Source organism: Mercenaria mercenaria, chromosome 4 (assembly GCF_021730395.1).
Source record: "Mercenaria mercenaria strain notata chromosome 4, MADL_Memer_1, whole genome shotgun sequence".
Classification (NCBI taxonomy): Eukaryota; Metazoa; Mollusca; class Bivalvia; order Venerida; family Veneridae; genus Mercenaria; species Mercenaria mercenaria.
The window spans coordinates 59,155,497-59,176,650 of NC_069364.1; the positions used below are offsets into that span (position 1 = coordinate 59,155,497).

At 37.2% G+C, this 21,154-nt stretch overlaps 1 protein-coding gene across 9 annotated transcripts in view; it reads left to right on the top strand.

Moving 5' to 3' along the window:
* Nucleotides 1-21,154, top strand: part of LOC123551867 (trithorax group protein osa-like) — a 68,675-nt gene that overhangs the window by 37,521 nt on the left and 10,000 nt on the right. For 5 of the 9 annotated variants that reach the window (XM_045341104.2, XM_045341105.2, XM_045341111.2 and 2 more), the window contains 11 exons: nucleotides 1,330-1,419; nucleotides 2,762-2,902; nucleotides 3,765-4,880; nucleotides 5,202-5,395; nucleotides 5,864-5,995; nucleotides 10,221-10,415; nucleotides 11,580-11,802; nucleotides 12,568-14,143; nucleotides 14,361-14,758; nucleotides 15,118-15,219; nucleotides 19,053-19,169. In XM_045341104.2, the coding sequence (XP_045197039.2) occupies nucleotides 1,330-1,419; nucleotides 2,762-2,902; nucleotides 3,765-4,880; nucleotides 5,202-5,395; nucleotides 5,864-5,995; nucleotides 10,221-10,415; nucleotides 11,580-11,802; nucleotides 12,568-14,143; nucleotides 14,361-14,758; nucleotides 15,118-15,219; nucleotides 19,053-19,169 (4,284 nt within the window). The remainder of the gene's footprint in view (nucleotides 1-1,329; nucleotides 1,420-2,761; nucleotides 2,903-3,764; nucleotides 4,881-5,201; nucleotides 5,396-5,863; nucleotides 5,996-10,220; nucleotides 10,416-11,579; nucleotides 11,803-12,567; nucleotides 14,144-14,360; nucleotides 14,759-15,117; nucleotides 15,220-19,052; nucleotides 19,170-21,154) is intronic. The other 4 variants (XM_045341107.2, XM_045341106.2, XM_045341108.2 and 1 more) reach the window with 4 other exon arrangements.

Consider the following 21,154-nt stretch of genomic DNA (forward strand, 5'->3'; position numbering starts at 1 on the left):
GTGCATTTCTTGTTTTTAGCAAGCAGCAGTCTCTAAATGCAACATTTTCATTTTCCTTCATTTCTGGGAAATGTTAGACAACCTTGAACAGTAATTGTGTGCAAGTACATCTCTTATTGTCATTTGTTTGACAGGTCATAATTATGTCAAGCGCAAATTGAATCATGACCCAGTTTTATTGACAGCATGAACAATTCTTTTGAAGTGGGAAATCCCAATAAATGAGAGTGTGTATTGGATGAAGAGTTTACATTGTGCTCATCCGCCTTAGGGGGTCAAAGGTCAAGTGTAAATAGTTCCTTAAGTTGGTATTTGTTTAGTTGTATCCTACAGAAGAGATTATTAATGTTTGTCATTCATTTGCAGATGGGTTACATTAATGCTACTCTTTGTGAAAAACATCTGGCACAAATTGTCTGAATGCCAGTTTTAATAATAGCTACAGGGGAAAACCATGACCCAGATTTATAGTAAAACTGAGGAATTTATGAAGATCTAATTATAGCACTAATTGGCACAGGATAAGGTCACAAATGTCATTGACACCTGTTTTAATGCACTGTGAGAAGTTGAGCTAGATTTATGGCTTTGATGGTGGTTATGTAGATAAGCTGCATTTCAAGGTCAGGCCACACAAATGTTATCACATTGTTATGATCTTTATCTTAATTGAGGGGAAATGATTCATGAAGGTGTAAATTTACAAGTGTTACTGTTTTAATGTATTAATTGATTGATGTAACAGATTGCTTTGCCAGCTTCAAATTCTCTCTGATTTATTTTTTTTTTATCTGATATTCCTATGATTGATTTATTGCCAGAACAGGATATTGGTACACAAATCTAACTGTGTGGTTGGCCTTTTTTTTGCGCTTGATGGACTGATTAGTATCAGAAACAATCAACAAAGAAAACAGTATTGTTGGCCTAAGTGGCTGTTGATTTATTGTGTAGGCAGTACAGTATTTAACAAAATGCACTGCTAGTGTGGAGAAAGTTTTTTGTTACAAAGATTTTCTGAATACAGTTTTCAAGGGGATGAGTTGAGTAACATATATCACAGTTAAAATGTTGGCTGCTAATATATCACTTTTTAACAGGCCATTCTTTGTGAAGTATTCTCCCACAAATAATCGAAATTTGTCAAGTATTTTGTGCTAACTTGTAACAGTTGCACTAAATACATTAGAACCTGTATCATGCCAGTTTTCTTACCACTGAACATAGCTTTTCAAGACCATTTTCTTGTTGTCAGGTGTGGTCATGGAAGAGCAAATTTTGTACTTCTTCACAACATTAGTATTGTACACAGCTTGTTTTATTTTTCAGGTGCAAGTCCTATGCCCCCTCGACCCTCGTCACAACAGGATGGTTCACAACAAAATTCACGCATGAGTCAGTCACCAATGCCAGCTACAGGTATAAGTTCAAAGATATTATAAATATTGGCATCAATAGAATATATGCCACCTTGGTCCCACTTCAGTTCACTGCTACTATTAACAAAGGCAGTTTTGTTGTGAACTATGGAATTGATATGCACAATTAGTTGATCTGCAGGTGATTCATAATTGAAGGCATCCATTTATAATTGCAAATACATTGTCTCCTAAGTATGAGAAGGTATAACTAGGGCATCTGAAGGAATGATATGGAAATGCAGCTGGAACTTGGTATCTCAGATTCCAAGGGATCAAGCTTTTCACTCGAGATAACCACAGTTCGACTTGAAATAATATTTTGCGCAGTGTCTTTGAAAATGTCTTCGAGATGGGCAGAATTTTGAGATAAGCTAGTTTGAGATACCGAGTTTCAACTGTACATATTAACATTAGTTTCTCCCACAGCTCAGTAAGGAGATGTGTTTGGATCAGGGGGTCATGAATTTAATCCCTGGGCAAAACATATTATGTTCTTCGTAACAGTTTTATAGAAGATGCGTCTGAAATCATCTATCCTTCACCACTGATTCATGTCGAGAAGTTTGCCATTACTTGCAGAGAACAGGTTGGTACTGGAAAATAATCCAGGACCTCTTGTTAGGTTAACTGCCAGCCATTTCGTAACTGAAATACCTGCACTAAACCCACAACTGACAAACATAATAAAATCTAAAAAGCAGTAAATAATCTATTATCTATCGATAAAATGTTTTTTATACAGCTAATTTATGTTGCATGTCAAACTGATACAGTAACAAAGTTACCTTAAAAACAAATTTTCTTAGCATTTATGGCAGCTTATTTATGCTTAATTGATGTTCAAATACTTTGATTTTCATAAAAGATTTCTTCCAGATCTATCTCCAACAGAGACATCAATTTTGTATGAATGATGGTCCCATAGAACTGCTTAATTCACCTTCATGAAAAATGCTGGCTTTCAGAAAGCTTGCAAATTTGCATGTTCGTAGCTGTTAATCTTGTTCTATTGTTAATCTCGCAAGTTGTCAAGAAACGAAAGAAAGTTATTATTAACAAACATGAAAGGTCTCCTCCATATTACACTAAATATGTGTTTGTCCATGACATTGATTGAATATAACAATGCTTTCGGTAAATGAAATCAGTCACGCAACTTCTTAGCGTGTTGGCTTCATAGTTCTTTAGTGCTAAATGATATCATATGTTGCAGTTGTAATCAGTTGCATTTTTTAAAAAAGGGTTAAGAATCATGTATGACTATGGTATTATAAATTAACAGATTTAATGTAATTGATTATATTTTAAAAAGAAATCATGCTCATGTGTGGTTGTTTCAGGGTATAATCAGCAGATGATGCCCCCGCCCATGGGGCCCAATCAGATGGGAGGATATAATCCGGGCAGCAAGATGGCTGCAGGTCAGCAGGGGTCATACAATCACCACTATCAGAACTCACAGTATCCACAGTCAGGTGGAGGTAATGTTTACATTTCTTTCTTACTGTTTTTCAGCTTTATTAGAACCTTAAAAATGAAGAAGTTTCTGTGGTGGTTACATATTCTCAAATGCTTCTTAAGCAGTCGGGCTCATAGGAGCACAATTTGAGGGCTGAGCGCAAAACTGTTGTAACTTTGTATAAATAAAGAACAGGTATAATAGTTTCGCACACAGCCCTTGATAAAACTTTGTTTCAGGCAGGGAGTGCTGAAATTTAATGCAGAGAAAAGTAGTCTTAACATCAACTGCAGGTTATTTTTAGGGATCCATTACTAAAAGCCACTTGCTCACAATTTTCCAGTTAAAAATACAGTTGTAAAGTTATACATTTTCTCAGAAGTGACATTTTGTTCAAATTTACTTACACATAAGTATTTTTGAAGTGTTCTTTGAAAGATAAAAAACGATGTTTGGAAAGGAATTCAATGTTGGAGAAGTTTTTAATGATAAGTAAAGGATGTTTTATTCCAGTTTCTGATGGCATGAAGTGCATGTCTAAACTGAGAGAATTGTCAACGTCTTTTTCACAATGTTTGCTAAATCCTGTTAGCCCTTGTCAGCAGTTTTTCTGCTCTCAATTAAAAGGGAAGACGATGTGCTAATATGGTGACATTTTTGTTAATATGACTGACTTTGTTGTATGACTTCATTTACAACTTGACATTTCTTGTCACAATCAGAGAGAAAACATAATGATAATTTTTAATGGCCAAGGCTTTCAAACCAGTTTATATGTATATATGAATCTTTTATAGAATTTGCCCACTTTGAGAGATTCAGTGTATGTTATTGATAGGCTGTTTATGTTGTATGGTTATCATAAAATATTCTTGAAATTGCAGGGAATTTCCCAATGCGACATCCAGCCCCAGGTATGGGAAATTACCCACAGAATATGTATAACGGACCCAGTCAGATGGGGCCTGGAGGTCAACCCATGTATAACAGTATGAGTGGCCCTGGAATGGGCAGGAATAATTATAACAATATGTACAGTGGTCAAGGAGGCATGATGGGAATAAACAATCAGTATGGAAATTACAGCGGCCCTGGACAAACTCCTCAAAGTGGCCCTGCTCCAGGAATGAGCAGCCCTGGACCTAGTGCTAATGGACCACAAGCAAACGTTAATTCTATGGCTGGCACAAGTAGTGGATCCAATGGACCAATGTCTGGACCACCTGTTCAAGGACCGACACCAATCAAGGGTGCTCAAGCAGCAGCACAGGCGGCCATGGCAGCAGCTAATGCAGCGGCGCGCTCGCAACCCAGTCCTGGTAGACCGAGCCAACCGCAGCAGAGAGCGTATAATCCAAATATGCCTGTTGGTCCTCATTCCATGCCTCCGCAGTCAATGAGCCCGTTAAGTCATATGGGACAGATGAATCAAATGGGGTATAATTCCACAAACAGTCTGTCACCACATCCGCAGAACTCTGTTTCACCTGTGCCTCCAAATGTAATGGGTCAGAATATGCCTCCATCAGGAAAGATGCATAATAGTTCTAGTGTTAATAATTACAATAGTGAACAACCACTTCCAAAGTCTAAATCAAAGTCTAAATCTGTGACAAATACAAACTTACCTCCAACAAATATACCAAACAGTTTGAGAAATTCCACCGCGTCTCCGCATATGGGAATGGCCAGTCCGTCAATGCAGGACCCAAATATGCAGCCCCATCAGCCTGTGTCAACGCCAGCGTCTACGCTGTCAGATGCAGGATCTCATTCTAATGATTCTACTAGTATGGGACCAGTGATGAATAATGACTCGAATGCAACACTGCATTCAGCATCAGGTCCTAATGGAATGCCAGCGAGTGGTGCACCAGATATGCCACAGTCTGTGCCAAGTGGTGAAACCGGTCAATCACAATCAGAGAATGAATCAAATACTACCCTTCCAAATGATGCCCTGCATCCAATAACCACACAAGCAAATACAACATCAGTTGGTAAGTACTATACAGTATTAGAGTGCTTAATGAAGGACTAAAGATGGGCAAGTTATGCAAATATCTTGGGAATAAATGTATGTAAAGGTCATATTTCCTCAGTAATACCAGTGGGTCTTTTGAAGAACTTCTTTCCATTGTGAAGATTGAGGCAGTCTCGCTTTTAATTCTTTTTTGAGTACTGAAAAAGAAATTTATGTAAATTTTATGACGGATGTTAAATGTTCCATTATGATTTAAATTGATATTATGATGAACTTTCTGTTGTTTGTGACATTTTGTTATGTCTGTATTCCGAGTGCCGTTTCATTATATTTCTAGTCGAAACAACAACAACAGTAACGCAAAGTATCACAAGTCCTGTTACAAGTTTGTCAACGGAGGCAGGTAACAGCAATGATAGTCAGCCGGTACCCATGGAACCACTGCCTGCCATGCAGAATTGTATCCCAACGCCACAAAGTATAGGGGAACCAGAAAACAGTAATGAACCGCCAGAAAAGAAGCGGAAAACAGTAAGTAGCTAAATCCATTTCAAATGGTTCAGGTTTTTCATAATGATGTTTTGGTCTTCAGTAAAAATTAAGAATACATGTTTTGATGTTGAAATTTGTAAAACATACTAACAAATTTACTACTAATCATAAACTATACCCTGTAACTTTTCTTGGTAAAAGATGAAGTTGTGAGATAATCAGATTCTGAGTTAGAAACCAAAGGAAGCAGCTGCAGATTTTGTGCTGTGGTTTTTGCTGATGTTCTATAACATTATTCCTGAAATTAATTATATGGCCTTGAACAATGTTAAATATGTCCAGGGCAAAGTAGAAGTTGATTAATTGTATTCAAAACAAATCTTATCCACCAAGCAACTGCTTTCTATTCCAGAATTTCTAGCCCTGAAATATTAGAAAGTGCATTAATGTATTATTTAGGTGAGGTGAATTCTCTGTTAAATTTGTTATGCTGCTGTTGATTTTTAGGATAATACGGGCATTTCACAGTTGCCATTTGCCCGTGTGGCCCCGTCTCCTGGCGGGGCTAGCGTTGCGTCATCGGGCACACACGAGGATATTGACAACGTAGGAAGCCCTAGTGGCTGGTCCAGCTCAGCAGTAAGTGGCATGATGCGGCCATGCCAGTTGTTACACACCGTCTTTGTATCGTGTATATCATTCGAGGGTCAAACAAACTCAAACCCTGCCTGGTGGTTGCATTGCTCAGTTGTAGTTCTGTTATCTCTTTATACACAAATTATTCTTCAGGAATTACATGTGACCCTCCCAAAAAAGTTTCATACTTTGTAAAAGAAGGGTATGAGCATAAATTTTTTTCGAGTTACGGAGGTCTGGTTCTTGAATCTTTATTAGTAAGGATGTGTTTTAAAACATACGCCTGAATATGTAAATGAAAAAAGTTGAAATTTAGTTAATTGTTCAGAACTTGAGTAAAGGGTAAACATTTATAAGAAAAAACTGACTAGTCACATGTTTTTCTTGGAATGAAGGATTTGTAAAACGTATGTATATGTAACCAAACGATGTTTTGGAAGTGAGAATGTAGATTTTAAAGCTACCATTAGTAGTACTTCAGTGAAATGAGAGATTTGTTTACCTTTTCTTGAGGGTTTCGTGGGTTGGTTTAATATATTATGTATGATTATCAGTTTTGCATTTATTTTGTTAAGCTTTCATCTGAACAAAATTCGTATTAATTTTGGATTTTCAAATGTTTGATGATTTTGGAAATTAGTTTGTATAGCAGATCTAAAACGTTTAATGTAATATACATACTTTCTGGAATACTTTTTTCCAAACTGTGTGGTTGTTATGTGCGAGGGAGAGAATGTATATAAACCATGCATGAATTCATTCAGTATTCTTTATTCTTGTTTTTTTTTCTTTGCATGTTTATCTCTTTATATTCAAAGTTTCATCTTGACAGTTTTTTGTTTTTTTTTAGTTTTTTAGAGGAGATTTGATGTTGATTGTTTTGGGTAGTTGGGGATTTGCTTTTGTAAACTCCGGTCCCAAACTGGGCTCGTCATTTAATGACTTTGGTAGAAGGATTCATGAATTGTTCTTGTTTATACATATATACATATTCTAGATATTTATTTAATAGTTGTCACAGTTGCCAAGCTGAATCACGGCATAAATTATACAAGTTTCACCATATACCAGATCCTGTTATTTACTTAAAAGCCATTGGTTTTAAGTGGTTTTGTTATAGTAGGTGTATCTCAAGACATGTAATATCTAAAGGCCCTTAAATGTAACAGTTTCTGTGTTTTTCTTGTCTTTACCTGAAGTTATTGATATTTCTTCTATATGTCCTACATGGTACAAATTCCTAAGTTTTCACCTACCAAGCGAATAAATTTCATGTCCATATATTAATTGTGCAGACCAGCATTAGTTGAAAAGTCTTTGTATTTCACAAATCATTTTCTGTATCAGCAGTGTTCAAATTGTGTAGAAAAATTTTCTGTATTTCTCATTTGAGCCGCGCCATGAGAAAACCAACATAGTGCATTTGCGATCAGCATGGATCTAGACTAGCCTGCGTATCCGCACAGTCTGGTCAGGATACATGCTGTTCGCTAACAGTTTCTCTAATTGCAATAGGGTTTGAAAGCGACCATTATGGATCCTGACCAGACTGCGCGGATGGGCAGGCTGTTCTGGATCCATGCTGGTAGAAAATGCACTATGTTGGTTTTCTCATGGCGTGGCTCATTTTTACAAAATTTGCATGACTTTTTGTGCATAGATCTTCGTTGACATACAAGACATAGGCATCGGGCCTAAATTTTCTTCATACAGAAATAGACTGTTGAGTGTATATGTAAGTGACCCTAGCATGAGATATGATCTTGTATGTATTGTTATGTTGGCATGTTTCATCAGAACATCATTCATATCACATGTCATAAAAACCCATCATTCTGGTTTGTACAGGAACCATTGAATTTATCATAATTTCTAAAGGCATAGGTATCAGCTGTTGTATTAGAATTAGAAGATGTATAAATGACAACAGATTGTCCAACTTCTTTATCCATTTCATTAAAGGTCAGGAATGTTTCAGTCTAAATTACTTTAATTACGTTATAAGAAGATCCTTCACAAGCATGGAATTTAACCGAGCGAAATAGAAGCTCACTTGTTCACAAGAGTTAATGAAAAGTGTGACATCCTTATGTCCCTGAAGTGGAACTCTCATCATATAAAAGCATTGAATAGACTACCTAATCCCAAGTAATCTAAATGTTAGTTGAGAAAAAATAATGTAAGCCGTTCCATCTTCTACTGTCTCTGCCTATTTTGTAACAATTCTCCATGCATTTTCATTCTGTCACCTGTTTGTATACAGCACCATGCATGAGGCATTTATACACTGTTACATCTTGTCTGTAAATGTTGTTGAATTGTTTCAATATAAAATGATAGTCACAGTAATGTGCACAGTGCTATCTAGTAGAAGGTAAAATGAAGTTAATAGACAATATTACAACTGTTGCATTAATTTTTTCCATATATGTGAATTATGTTTTGATGAAACATGTCAATTTCTCCTGATAATTATATGTTCTTTCATTGTTTCTAATATATTTTGTTTCTTCTAGCTAAAAACTAAAAAAAAAAATTCTGGATAGTCGCATTTTTAGCTCACCTGTCACAAAGTGACAAGGTGAGCTTTTGTGATCGCGCGGTGTCCGTCGTCCGTGTCCGTCCGTGCGTGCGTCCGTGCGTGCGTGCGTCGTCCGTAAACTTTGCTTGTGACCACTCTAGAGGAACATTTTTCATGGGATCTTTATGAAAGTGGCAGAATGTTCATCTTGATGATATCTAGGTCAAGTTCGAAACTGGGTCACGTGCCTTCAAAAACTAGGTCAGTAGGTCTAAAATAGAAAAACCTTGTGACCTCTCTAGAGGCCATATATTCACAGATCTTCATGAAACATGGTCAGAATGTTCACCTTGATGATATTAGGTCAAGTTCGAAACTGGTCACGTGCATCAAAACTAGGTCAGTAGGTCTAAAATAGAAAAACCTTGTGACTCTCTAGAGCCATATTTCACAAGATCTCATGAAAATTATGAGAACGTTCACCTTGATAATATCTAGGTCAAGTTCGAAATGGGTACGTGCCATCAAAAACTAGGTCAGTAGGCCAAATAATAGAAAACCTTGTGACTCGTAGAGGCCATATTTTTCATGGGATATGTATGAAGTTGGTCTGAATGTTCATCTTGATGATATCTAGGTCAAGTTCGAAAACTGGGTCATGTGCGGACAAAACTAGGTCAGTAGGTCTAAAAATAGAAAACCTTGTGACCTCTCTAGAGGCATATATTTCATAAGATCTTCATGAAATTGTTCAGAATGTTCACCTTGATGATATCTAGGCCAAGTTCGAAAGTGGGTCATGTGCGGTCAAAAACTAGGTCAGTAGGTCAATAATAGAAAAACCTTGTGACCTCTCTAGAGGCATATTTTCATGGGATCTGTATGAAAATTGGTCTGAATGTTCATCTTGATGATATCTAGGTCAAGTTTGAAAGTGGTCATGTGCCATCAAAACTAGGTCAGTAGGTCAAATAATAGAAAAACCTTGTGACCTGTCTAAAGGCCATATTTTCATGGGATCGTATGAAATTGGTCTGAATGTTCATCTTGATGATATCTAGGTCCAGTTCGAACAGGGTCATGTGCGGTCAAAACTAGGTCATTAGGTCTAAAAATAGAAAAACCTTGTGACCTCTCTAGAGACCATACTTGTGAATGGATCTCCATAAAAATGTCAGAATGTTCATCTTGATGATATCTAGGTCAAGTTGAAACTGGGTCCATGCCATAAAACTAGTCATAGGTCAAATAATAAAAACCTTGTGACTCTCTAGAGGCCATACTTTTCATGGATTCTGTATGAAGTTGGTCTGAATGTTCATCTTGATGATATCTAGTCAAATTTGAAACTGGTCAACTGCGGTCAAAAACTAGGTCAGTAGGTCTAAAATTATTAAATCTTTTGACTCTCTAGAGACATATTTTTCATGGATCTTCATGAAAATTGGTCAGAATTTTTATCTTGATAATTCTAGGTCAAGTTCAAAACTGGGTCCATGAGCCAAAACTAGGTCACTATGTCAGATAATAGAAAAAATGACGTCATACTCAAACTGGTCATATGGGAAAGGTGAGCGATTCAGGACCATCATGGTCTCTTGTTTTATATCTTTTAGTCTTCTTAGTTTTTGATAGATATTCATACTTTCTGTCATTGAATTGGTAAAAAATGATTTATAACTACAAGCATGGTTTGCTGTCTTGCAGAAATCTGGTTCTGGTGATCACATGAAGCTGTATGAAATGGGTATGGAGCCAGGTAGGCGACCATTTTTGGAGCGATTATTTGCATACCTTGACGAGAAAGGTACGCCGATGTCAAACATGCCTGTGATCAGTAAACAACCGATTGATCTGTTCCGGCTCTATATGATAGTACAGGAAAAAGGCGGCATGGTTGAGGTAATATACCTTCCATAAACGTAATAGAATAGTTAGTGTTCATTGAAGTACAGTGATGTTTGCTTAATTACTAATGTCGTAAAAAAAGACATACAATGAAAATCATTTATTTCTGTGGCTTCGGCTGAAATGGCTACATGTATTTCATGGAGACACGACTTGTGGATATCAAATAAATGAAATTTAGATTTTATTTGTATCTAGAAATTAGCAGAATAATTGAAAATTAGTCCGACATTGATTTCACAGTGTTTGGCAGAATTTGGGGCCGAATATGGGCCCCATTCCCCCTCAAAATAGTATATTTTTTTCCCCCAAATTTCAAAAAATATCCCCCCTCGAGTTCAAGAACATCCGTGCTAAGCGTTCTGCAGTTGACTTGTTGACCTTAAAATCTTATTGTTTCCGAAAATTCAGTGGCTCACAGAAAAAATTACTAAGTGTGATGCCTGAATAGGGTTGTTTATAATTAACAGAATTCAGGTTTGGGTCAGTAAAGTTGAAAAGAATGTTTATACTTGTTTGCATTTCTTTTCGCGTTTGAAATTCCCCTCAAAGAGTTTTTTTTTTTTTTTTTTTTGAAATATCATGCGAAATTCCCCCTTGCTTCCCAGTCCAAAATGAATGGGCCTGTTTTCTGAACAAGTTCATGTCAAGCAATGTATGAAGCAATTTTTTTCTTTTCTGCAAGTGAGGGAAGGTTGACTTTTCAGTACACTTGCCGCTGTGAAATACCACTATTTTAAATAACAGATGATGTTATATTGGTTAACTAGTTTGCTTTTCCCGTGTTTAGTTTCATTTGAAGGAAATGTCTTTTTCTCACAAGTTAATTAATACTAGTTTTTCAACAAATATTAATCTGTTGAAGCCAGTTTATGAGAATCTATACCTCATTGATTCAGGAATGATATAAAAATGCAAGTTGCATAAAATATTGAGAATTGTTTCCAGTAATACAGAAATATCGAGAAATTATTCATCATATTCCATGAAATTCATCAGTAGTGAAATAAAGATGATTGCTTGGCAGTTCTATTAAAATTATAAAAAAGAATGTTTCTAAAAATGAATAGCAATTAAGATGTTTAATAATATGAAAATGGAGCACAGTGTTAAAAAATGTTTGGTTTTTAATGGTGTAACTTGTATTTTTGTATTCAGGTTACGAAAGCAAAGAAGTGGAAGGAGATTTGTGGGTTAATCAATGTCAGTGGATCTGCAAGTGCAGCATTTACACTCAAGAAAAACTATATCAAATTTTTGTTTGCTTTTGAATGTCGCTATGACCGTGGTGGAATGGACCCAGCACCAATACTTGCTCAGATGGAAAATGATCTGGAAAAGAAAAGAGCAGCTAAACAGAGAAACAGGGCTCCTTCCCCAGGTTAGTGCATGTGTACTGTTAATTATTTGCACATTTGAAGTTATGTTTGCATGGACTGTGCTAAGGCTGAGGCCTATAGGAGGATGATTTCTAGGAATCAGTATCACAGTTATAGTTGGCAAACTAGTAAGACATTTGTTATTAGAGATTTTGATCAAAGAAGTTAAGCCTGTTGGTATTGTGTTTATAATACTAAAGAAAGCCTTCTCATATAACACTAGTACTGGTTTTTCCAGGAAACAGACTCGAGAGTGGTTCAAATAAGCTTGAAGCTTTCATCACAATCAAGCTAAAATAATTGATATAAACCAAAGAACAATCTGAACTATTCTAAGACGTGTATAATGAAATACTGATAGAAAATCTGAATAATTCCGAGACGTGTAATGAAATTCTGCTAGATAACAAGAAAAAAACTAATTGAAGAGTCATCCTTGGTTCAAATAAGCTTGAAGCTTTCATCACAATCAAGCTAAAATAATTGATATAAACCAAAGAACAATCTGAATAGTTCTGAGATGTGTATCATGAAATACTGATAGAAAATCTGAATAATTCCGAGACATGTAATGAAATTCTGCTAGATAACAAGAAAAAAACTAATTGAAGAGTCATCCTTGATAAAGAAGTGAAACAAATTTCATGTGATTTCTAAATTTAATGTTTCATGAGTATCATTAAGCAGCGCTTTTTCTACAGATCACCTGCCAGTATGATTTTAATCAGTGCTGTTCTAAAACAGAAATTCTGTTGCTTACTTTGCAGGATCACAAGGGTCCCAGGATGGAATGCCAGGTCAGTTCATACAGAATGATCCCAGCATGGGTCACATGGGACAAGGAATGATGGGTAATCACATGATGAATAACATGGGGCCACATGGTGCGCCGATGATGGGGCCAAACAACATGGGAGGTCCACATCATATGGGTCCCGGTATGCAGGGTCCAGGTCACATGATGGGGTCAATGGGTCATCAGAATTACCCTAACTCCAACTACATGATGCAAGGTGGACCTAACTCGATGATGGGCAACAACATGGGACCGCAAGGTGGGATGATGGCTGCAGGTATGCAGGGTCCTAATGGTATGATGGGTCCAGGAGGAATGGGCCCACAACAGGGCAGTATGATGCCAAACAGCATGGGTCAGCAGACTATGATGAACAATATGAACATGCCAGCAAATAGCATGATGCCTCATAATAGTATGGGGCCAGCAGGTAATATGTCTGGACATCAGCCGGGTATGATGCCTCCAAACAGCATGAACCAACAACAGATGATGAGAAATAACATTGGACATTCTCCAGGCCCCAATAGCGGACCAATGATGCCACCTAACAGTATGATGAGAGGGAATTCTGACAGCGTTAGTTGCCAGGATCCATTTGCAGATGAACCATATCAGAAACAGAATTCTGGACCTCAGATGCCACCATATAATACCATTCAGCAAAACTCTGCGATTCCACAGTCCAACTCTCCAATGCCTCCAAACAGTGGACCTATGCCATCACAAAATTCAAATATGCCTCCAAGCAGTAATACAGCACCAGTGAATCAAATAGGTATGAATCAACAACCCCACACTCCTCAGTCAATAAAACCTGAGATCTCTACAAATAGTGGAACTGCACAGAGCAATACGGAAATGCCAGCAACTTCCAGTATGATGCCACAGTCCTCTGGTATATCATTACAGAGTACTGTTAGTGACACTTTCTCAACAATGACCACAGCAAGTATTTCTACATCTACAAATTCCTCAACAGTGAGCCAGTCAAACATGTTCAGTCAGGATAGTAACAGTAACAGCAGTATGCCAGAGACAGCTGCACCTCAGTCCATGGCTCCTCAGTCTGTACCAGGTCAGCCTCCAGTGGCACAGCCGGTCATGTCGCATGCTTCCTCAGTTCCACAACAAATGCCGGGTCAGCCACCAATGGCTCAGCCAATGATGTCACACTCTAATTCAATGCCTCCACAAATGCCAGGACAACCTCCAATGATGTCACAGCCAATGATGTCACATTCTAATTCAATGCCTCCACAAATGCCAGGTCAGCCCCAGATGTCGCACTCCTCATCCATGCCACCGCATATGCCAGGGCAGCCCTCAATGTCCTCGCAGCCAATGATGCCACACTCTCATGCAATGCCTCCATCAATGCCTGGTCAGCCCCAGATGTCATCCCAGTCAGTGATGTCACAGCCTTCTTCCATGCCCCAAGATGGTCCAGCAAACAGTTCTAGTCAATATTCAGCTACTACCAACACAACAAGCTCTTCTGGTAGACAGTTCCCATTTGGTGATAACCAGTTTAGCAAGCCAGACAGGTTAGATTTGAAATTTTTATGTATAAGGGCAATGCCAATGATTTCTTATCTTGTATCTTTCTTTAAGTTTTTCATTTATACATAATTATATAGAGTTAAAGTATTTGAAAATTAGAACATACCTGTTTATTTGCTTTCCTGCACACAAATTTATATACTCTGATTACAAGCTGCAAATTGTATCTTAATGAAAGTACATGACATGTTGCTGTTGCAGGTTTGACCAGGCATCGCCCAACATGTCTCCGGCAAACAATCCTCCGCTGTCCCAGGCAGGCCCTTCTGGAGTGAATCCACAACAGGCACCCATGAATTACCCCCAGCAGGGTATGAACCAGGTGCCATACGGTCCTCACCAACATGGTGTGGATCCAAACTACCAGGGTCGCTACAGCAGCCAAGGTCAACCAGGCCCTGATGGACAGTTCAGTCAAGGTTATCATGGCAACACACCCCAGGGTGGATATGGGCCCCGCCCACCAATGATGGGAGGTGATCAGTACCAGGGGTATCCAAATCAAGGACAGTACGGAAAACCACCAATGCCTGGGGGCAACATATACACAACCCCAAATAAACGTTACCCAGACAACAGAAGTGAATATATGTCGCCAGGTTGGTATACTGATAAATATTGTTCCTTATAGTGGATCATTACAGTATCCAGCAGAATTCCAGTAAAGAAGTTTTCAGACTATCTGTTTATGATCAATAAACACAAATGCAAATTAAGTCTGTAATAGAAAAATTAAGCTTCTAATATCATTCATAGGACTCCTCAAAGACAGTCACTTTAATAGAGATTTTCTGCTGGATTATGTAAATCTTAAAATTTTATGTGGATTTCTGTCCCATTTGTGGAAGTTTTTGGTTTTCCATTAAAACTATTTTACCACACATTTTGTTGAGCAATAAGACAACAAAAATATGTAATTGTGTGATGGTGCATTTATCTGTAGCTTCCCTTTTAACAGCATATAATGGTCGAGGCTCATTGAGTTTCGATGATCGTATGGGACCAATGCACTACACTCCTTCCCGCCCTAATTACCCGGAGTTCGGTGTGGATAATATGGGTAGGCTTTGTTACAGTGTCTTACAATTTGTTAATTCCCGTATTTCATCTCACCAATAAAATACTTTCCTTCAGTAGTTTTGTTTAGTGACTTGTGGCCATGATTGAGGTCCTAGTCTAAATGTAAATAAATTCCGAAATCTTATTCTTCTGCTGCAGTTTTTGCAAAAAAAAAATGCATTTTCATATTTTTCAAAAGTATTTAGTGGTCATACATTATGTGCAGAAAGGAAAGAATTTTATGATAATTCTTGGCTCACCCTTTACAAAACTGTAACTAATATTCACATTTTTGTGATTCACACGCATTTTATTATATGTTTACTAATTTCACACCCTTATTTAATGGGGGTTATATTGCATTAAAGTTTTTCATGTTTTTGGGTATTTAATTGAAGTATAATGATGGATTTTGTCTGAAACTTCCACTGTTTTAAACAGATTTTCTTTTCATAATTTTCATTGTAATGGACCTACACTTGAATGAAAAAAAATTGAATTATAAATAATGGGAAATTCTTTTCCAGAATAATCTTATAGTAAAAGTATATAAATACCTGCAAAAATGTAAAGATATGTGCTGCACCATATTAAAATATAAAAGAAATCTGTATAAGTCTCAGAGGAATTAGTTTTTTTTTTCGGATATTAATTTGATAACATGATGTCAACAATCATGTGTGTGACGTTGCCCAGTGCATGGATGTTGGTGGGTAAAAATGGTATCCAGTCAAAAGCATTTGAAGGACATGAAATAAAAAGAAATTGTTTTACATTTAAGGCCTGATTTTAAATTGTCACTTATGGCTGTGCCACATCTGAAAATAATGCATTTGATGTTCACTTGAAAGATTTTATTATCTTGCAGTTACATTCAGTTTTGTTAATCCCCCGCCGTGGCGGAGGGATTATAGGAATGGTCTGCGTCCGTCCTTCCGTCCGTCTTTCCGTCCGTAACAAAATCGTGTCCGGTCCATATCTCCTAAACCCCTTGAAGGATTTTCATGAAACTTGGGTCAAATGATCACCTCATCAAGACGATGTGCAGAACCCATGAGTCAGCCTTGTCGGTTCAAGGTCAAGGTCACATCTCAAGGTCAAAGGTTTGAGTCTGCCATTTTGTGTCCGCTCTATATCTCCTAAACCCCTTGAAGGAATTTTATAAAACTTGGGTAAAATGACCACCTCATCAAGACGATGTGCAGAACCCATGAGTCAGCCATGCCGGCTCAAGGTCAAGGTCACAACTCAAGGTCAAAGGTTTGAGCCTTCCATTTTGTGTCCGCTCTATATCTCTTAAACCCCTTGAAGGAATTTCATAAAACTTGGGTCAAATGATCATCTCATCAAGACGATATGCAGAACCCATGAGTCAGTCATGCCGGCTCAAGGTCAAGGTCACAACTTAGGGTCAAAGTTTGAGCCTTCCATTTTGTGTCTGCTCTATATCTCCTAAACCCCTTGAAGGATTTTTATCAAACTTGGGTCAAACGATAACCTCATCAAGGTGATGTGCAGAACTTATGAGTCATCCATGTCGGCTCAAGGTCAAGGTCACAACTGAAGGTCAAAGGTTTGAGCCTTCCATTTCGTGTCCGCTCTATATCTCTTAAACCCCTTGAAGGAATTTTATAAAACTTGGGTCAAATGATTACCTCATCAGAACGATGTGCAGAAATTATGAGTCAACCATGCCAGCTCAAGGTCAAGGTCACAACTAAGGGTCGAAGGTTTGAGCCTTCCATTTGGTGTCCACTCTGTATCTCCTTAACCCCTTGAAGGATTTTCATCAAACTTGGGTCAAATGATCACCTCATCAAGAACTCATGAGTCAGCCATGTAAACTCAAGGTCAAGGTCACAACTGAAGGTCAAAGGTTTCAGCTCTGTATCTCCTAAACCCCTTGAAGGATTTTCATGAAACTTTGGTCAAATGATCACCTCATCAAGATGTTGTCCAGAATTCATGAGTCAGCCATGTCAGTTCAAGGTCAAGGTCACAGCTAAAATCAAAGGTTTTTCCCTTTCACTATCTATAGCAGTAGCGGGGGATTTAGCTGTCTTTCAGACTGCCTTGTTTTAAATGTTTTTGCCTAATTTGATGAGATTTTATTTATTTTTTGTCTGCTTGTGCATTTCTTCTGATTCTGCCCTAAGACTCAATGGAAATTAATCCCCAATAATTAACAATTCTTGAATCTCTCAGAAATGTTGAACATGTTTCTTGTAAGCACCAAGAACTAGTATCATAATCACATAAGGTTTTGGTTGCGTTGCATATAGGTCCTCACACAGTACCGTTTAGTTCTTGCACAGCATAAAGCAAAAGTTCATTAACTTTCTTACACAAATACTAGAAGCATAGTTTTGACATAGACCATACATAGTATGTGCATAGACTGTAAAATGGTTTGTGCATAGACTGTTCTAGAGTTTATGCATATGCCTTTGTGTAATTTGTGCAAAGACCATTACATGGGGCATAGACCATTTGGAAGTTTGTGCATAGACTGTTACATAGTTTGTACCTACACTGTTGCATATTTGAGGCTGTGAAATCATCAGTGTTGGCTGAAAAAAATCTCTTATTACCCACACAGTAGTTTCACAGGCAGTTTAGTCTAAATTTTAAAGTGTTATCTGCTTTTAAAAGTGTATTTTGATGGGTGATATTGGTGAATGGCAGGAGGTTGTGCAAGGTCTTCAAGCATTTAACAATATTAGATTAGGCCTAAATCAAAAGTTGTTAGTTCAGGGTAACCCAACACCTACCCTGGTGTTTTTTTTCCCAGTTTTGTAGCAAAATTTTCAAAGATTAGCAAAAAAAGAAGTTTTTAAGAAGACTAAATAGAAACAGTCACTTAATTTGTCAGTAGAATAATTTTTCTATTTATCAGTTGTACCACTAACAGTTGTAGTTTCTATGTAACATTGACATTCTTTACATCCTGTCAAAAGAAAAATAGACTGTCTTACCATACCTACAGACAAGATGTTACCCTAAAAAAATGTTCTCTTTTAGGACTTAATAGACTTACTACAGATTTTAAGTACATGATTTTGCTGTGTGCATAGCTTACCACTCTTAGCATGCCTCTATTCTCAACAAGCTCGTGCACTTGCAAAAGTTTAAATACAATACTGAATGAAAAAGGAAAGTATTGCTGATATTTTATTATATTTATTACTGTGTTCTTTTATGAATATACTTACTGTACAATCCGTGCATCCCAGAATGTTAAGTATGCTGTGTGTATAACTGTTTCAGCGATTTTTTTCCTTCTTATAAGTACCAGTAAAAGGACCTTTTCCAAACTAAAAAAATTACAATTTTTTCCAATTTCCAAGCAAAAAAATTGCCAAAAAGGCAAAGAAAACTGGTCAAATTGTCTAGTTCAGTTGGCATGGTACCTTCTCCCAAAGTGACAAAAAAATCGCTGTGTTTAACAGGATACACTGTAGAATGATAAATCTGCCTCCATTGCTGTTGCATGTGAGGGATATGTCAGATGCTTGCCGAAAACTGAAGTAAACTTAAATACTTCAAATACTGATTAACAAAAAAGCTTGTTAAAACCTAAAAATGTTACGTAAAATAGAAATAGCAAAGTTGTCAAAATGTCCAGAATATGAAAAAGTTCCAGTTTGGGTATTTTGGTAAAAATAGCATCACATTTCATGTTTTTTAAAAAATCTGTCTTGTGTCCCTCTGATATATGAACAACCGGAATTTTATTGTTTGTCTACCTGAAAGATTATTTTTCTCATATTTTTTGGCTAAAATGGGGTAACACAGAACATTTGTTTTACATTTGGTTGGTTTTCTCTTTGACAGCGTATTGCTCACAGCCGTATGGTGGTTCATCATCGATGAATTACGGCGATCCAAACACTTCACATTATCAGTCGACTCCGCAGTATAATGATTATAGTGACTCGACAATGACACCCGGTATGCTTACATAGAGAATATTCATGTTCATCTAACAAAATGTGCGGAAAAACATGCCTTCATTTTTTCATGAAATTTTTGAAGTCCAATCACACTGATGTTAATCCTCGGTAATAATTAATCTGATTTTTCTTTCCCAAGAATTCACATTTATGATTTTGGCGTTTTCTCTACAAATATCATAAGGTGTCATTTGCTTGAAAAATTTGCACTAGTGTGAAGGCATGAGTTGACGTTGTTAGATAGAATTTGAATCCCTCTCCATAGTATTACCTGGCTACTTGAGTGGGGTTTTCCTTTTTGCAGTGTGGATCTTTCTTTTTAGCCATATTTTACCCTTGTAGACTTCTATACATTTCAGCTGTATAATATAAATATGAGCCGTGCCATGAGAAAACCAACATAGTGGGTTTGCGACCAGCATGGATCCAGACCAGCCTGCGCATCCGCGCAGTCTGGTCAGGATCCATGCTGTTCGCTAATAGTTTCTCCAATTCCAATAGGCTTTAAAAGCGAACAGCATGGAGCCTGACCAGACTGCGCGGATGCGCAGGCTGGTCTGGATCCATGCTGGTCGCAAAGCCACTATGTTGGTTTTCTCATGGCGTGGCTCATATCATGTTGATTATTATAACATAGATACTAGTGTTAGGATAGTTCTACTGCTTCCCTGTTTTAACATGCTTGAAGTTTCTTACTGTAAATTTTGCGAGAAACCAAGACTATCAGAATTCTTGTTATATATTAAAGGAAAAAGAACTTGTTTTGATATTTCTGTATTTTACTAAGAAAATAATGCTGGCAGTAACATTCAGAAGTGCATGTTAATTGTATTCTCCTAAAATAGTTGTAATTTCCCACATTCAAAATATTTCTATCATGTGATTCAGTTATCGTGGTTAAAATTTGCATGGGTTTTCATATATAAAACTGAGGTATTATTCTCTTATAAAGGAAATGACTCTGCTACATATCTATTCTCTGTTTTCAAAAAGGAGGAACTAGCTAGGGGGAAGTACTCTCCTCGCATTTTCAGTAGGGGAAATAACTAGAGGGTACTCTCCTCAATGGCTTTTCTCTGTTTTCAAAAGGAGAAGTACCTTGAGGGATGCACTCTACAACTTTGCTTTTCTCTGTCTTCGAAAGGGGAAATTGCTGCAGAGATGTACTCTGCTAAATGGAAATAGCTGAATGGGACATACTCTTCTACATGGCTGTTCTGTTTTAAAAAGGGAAAATAGCTGGAAGGAGGACTGTACCCTTCTGCATGGCTGTTCTCTGTTTTCAAAAAAAAAAGATAGCCGGAGGGATGTTTGCCTCTGCATGGCTGTTCTCTTAGTTTTAAAAGAATGGTTGGATGGATGTTTTCTCCTGCATAGCTATTCTGTATTTCCAAAAGAGGAAAAAATGACTGGAGGGGAGTAGCTCCTGCATAGCTGTTCTCTATTTAAAAAAAAAAAAAAAAAAAAAAAAAAAATGAGGGATGTACTCTTTTACATGGCTGTTCTCTGTTTTCAGCTACACCATATACATTAAGCTCTGGACAGACTGGGTCTTGTTTGATGTTTGGGTGTTGGAGAGCAAATTTTCTCTAGAACAGACAGGGTCTTGTTAGATAGTTGGGTGTTTGAGATCATAATTTCTCTAGTACAGACAGGACCTTGTATGATTGGCAGTTGGAGCCAAATTTCTCCAGTTCAGACAGTCAATAATAGCCAGACTGACTATAGTAGTCTGGCATGTTAAAAATAAGAGATTCTTTTACAAGAACAAATCCTAATAAATCCTACTTGATAGACTTATCTTTACTGTTATTTAGTTTTTCGTTTTCTCAACTGGATGTATTCACACTTTCATTTTGCATTTTTTGCTTTTTATTATAGTAGTATATTTTTAAATGTTCTTAAGTTTTTTCTTTAAGTATAATATAGAATTTTCAAAAGTTAATTTTGTTCACACTGTAAAATTTGATTTACAAATGAAAT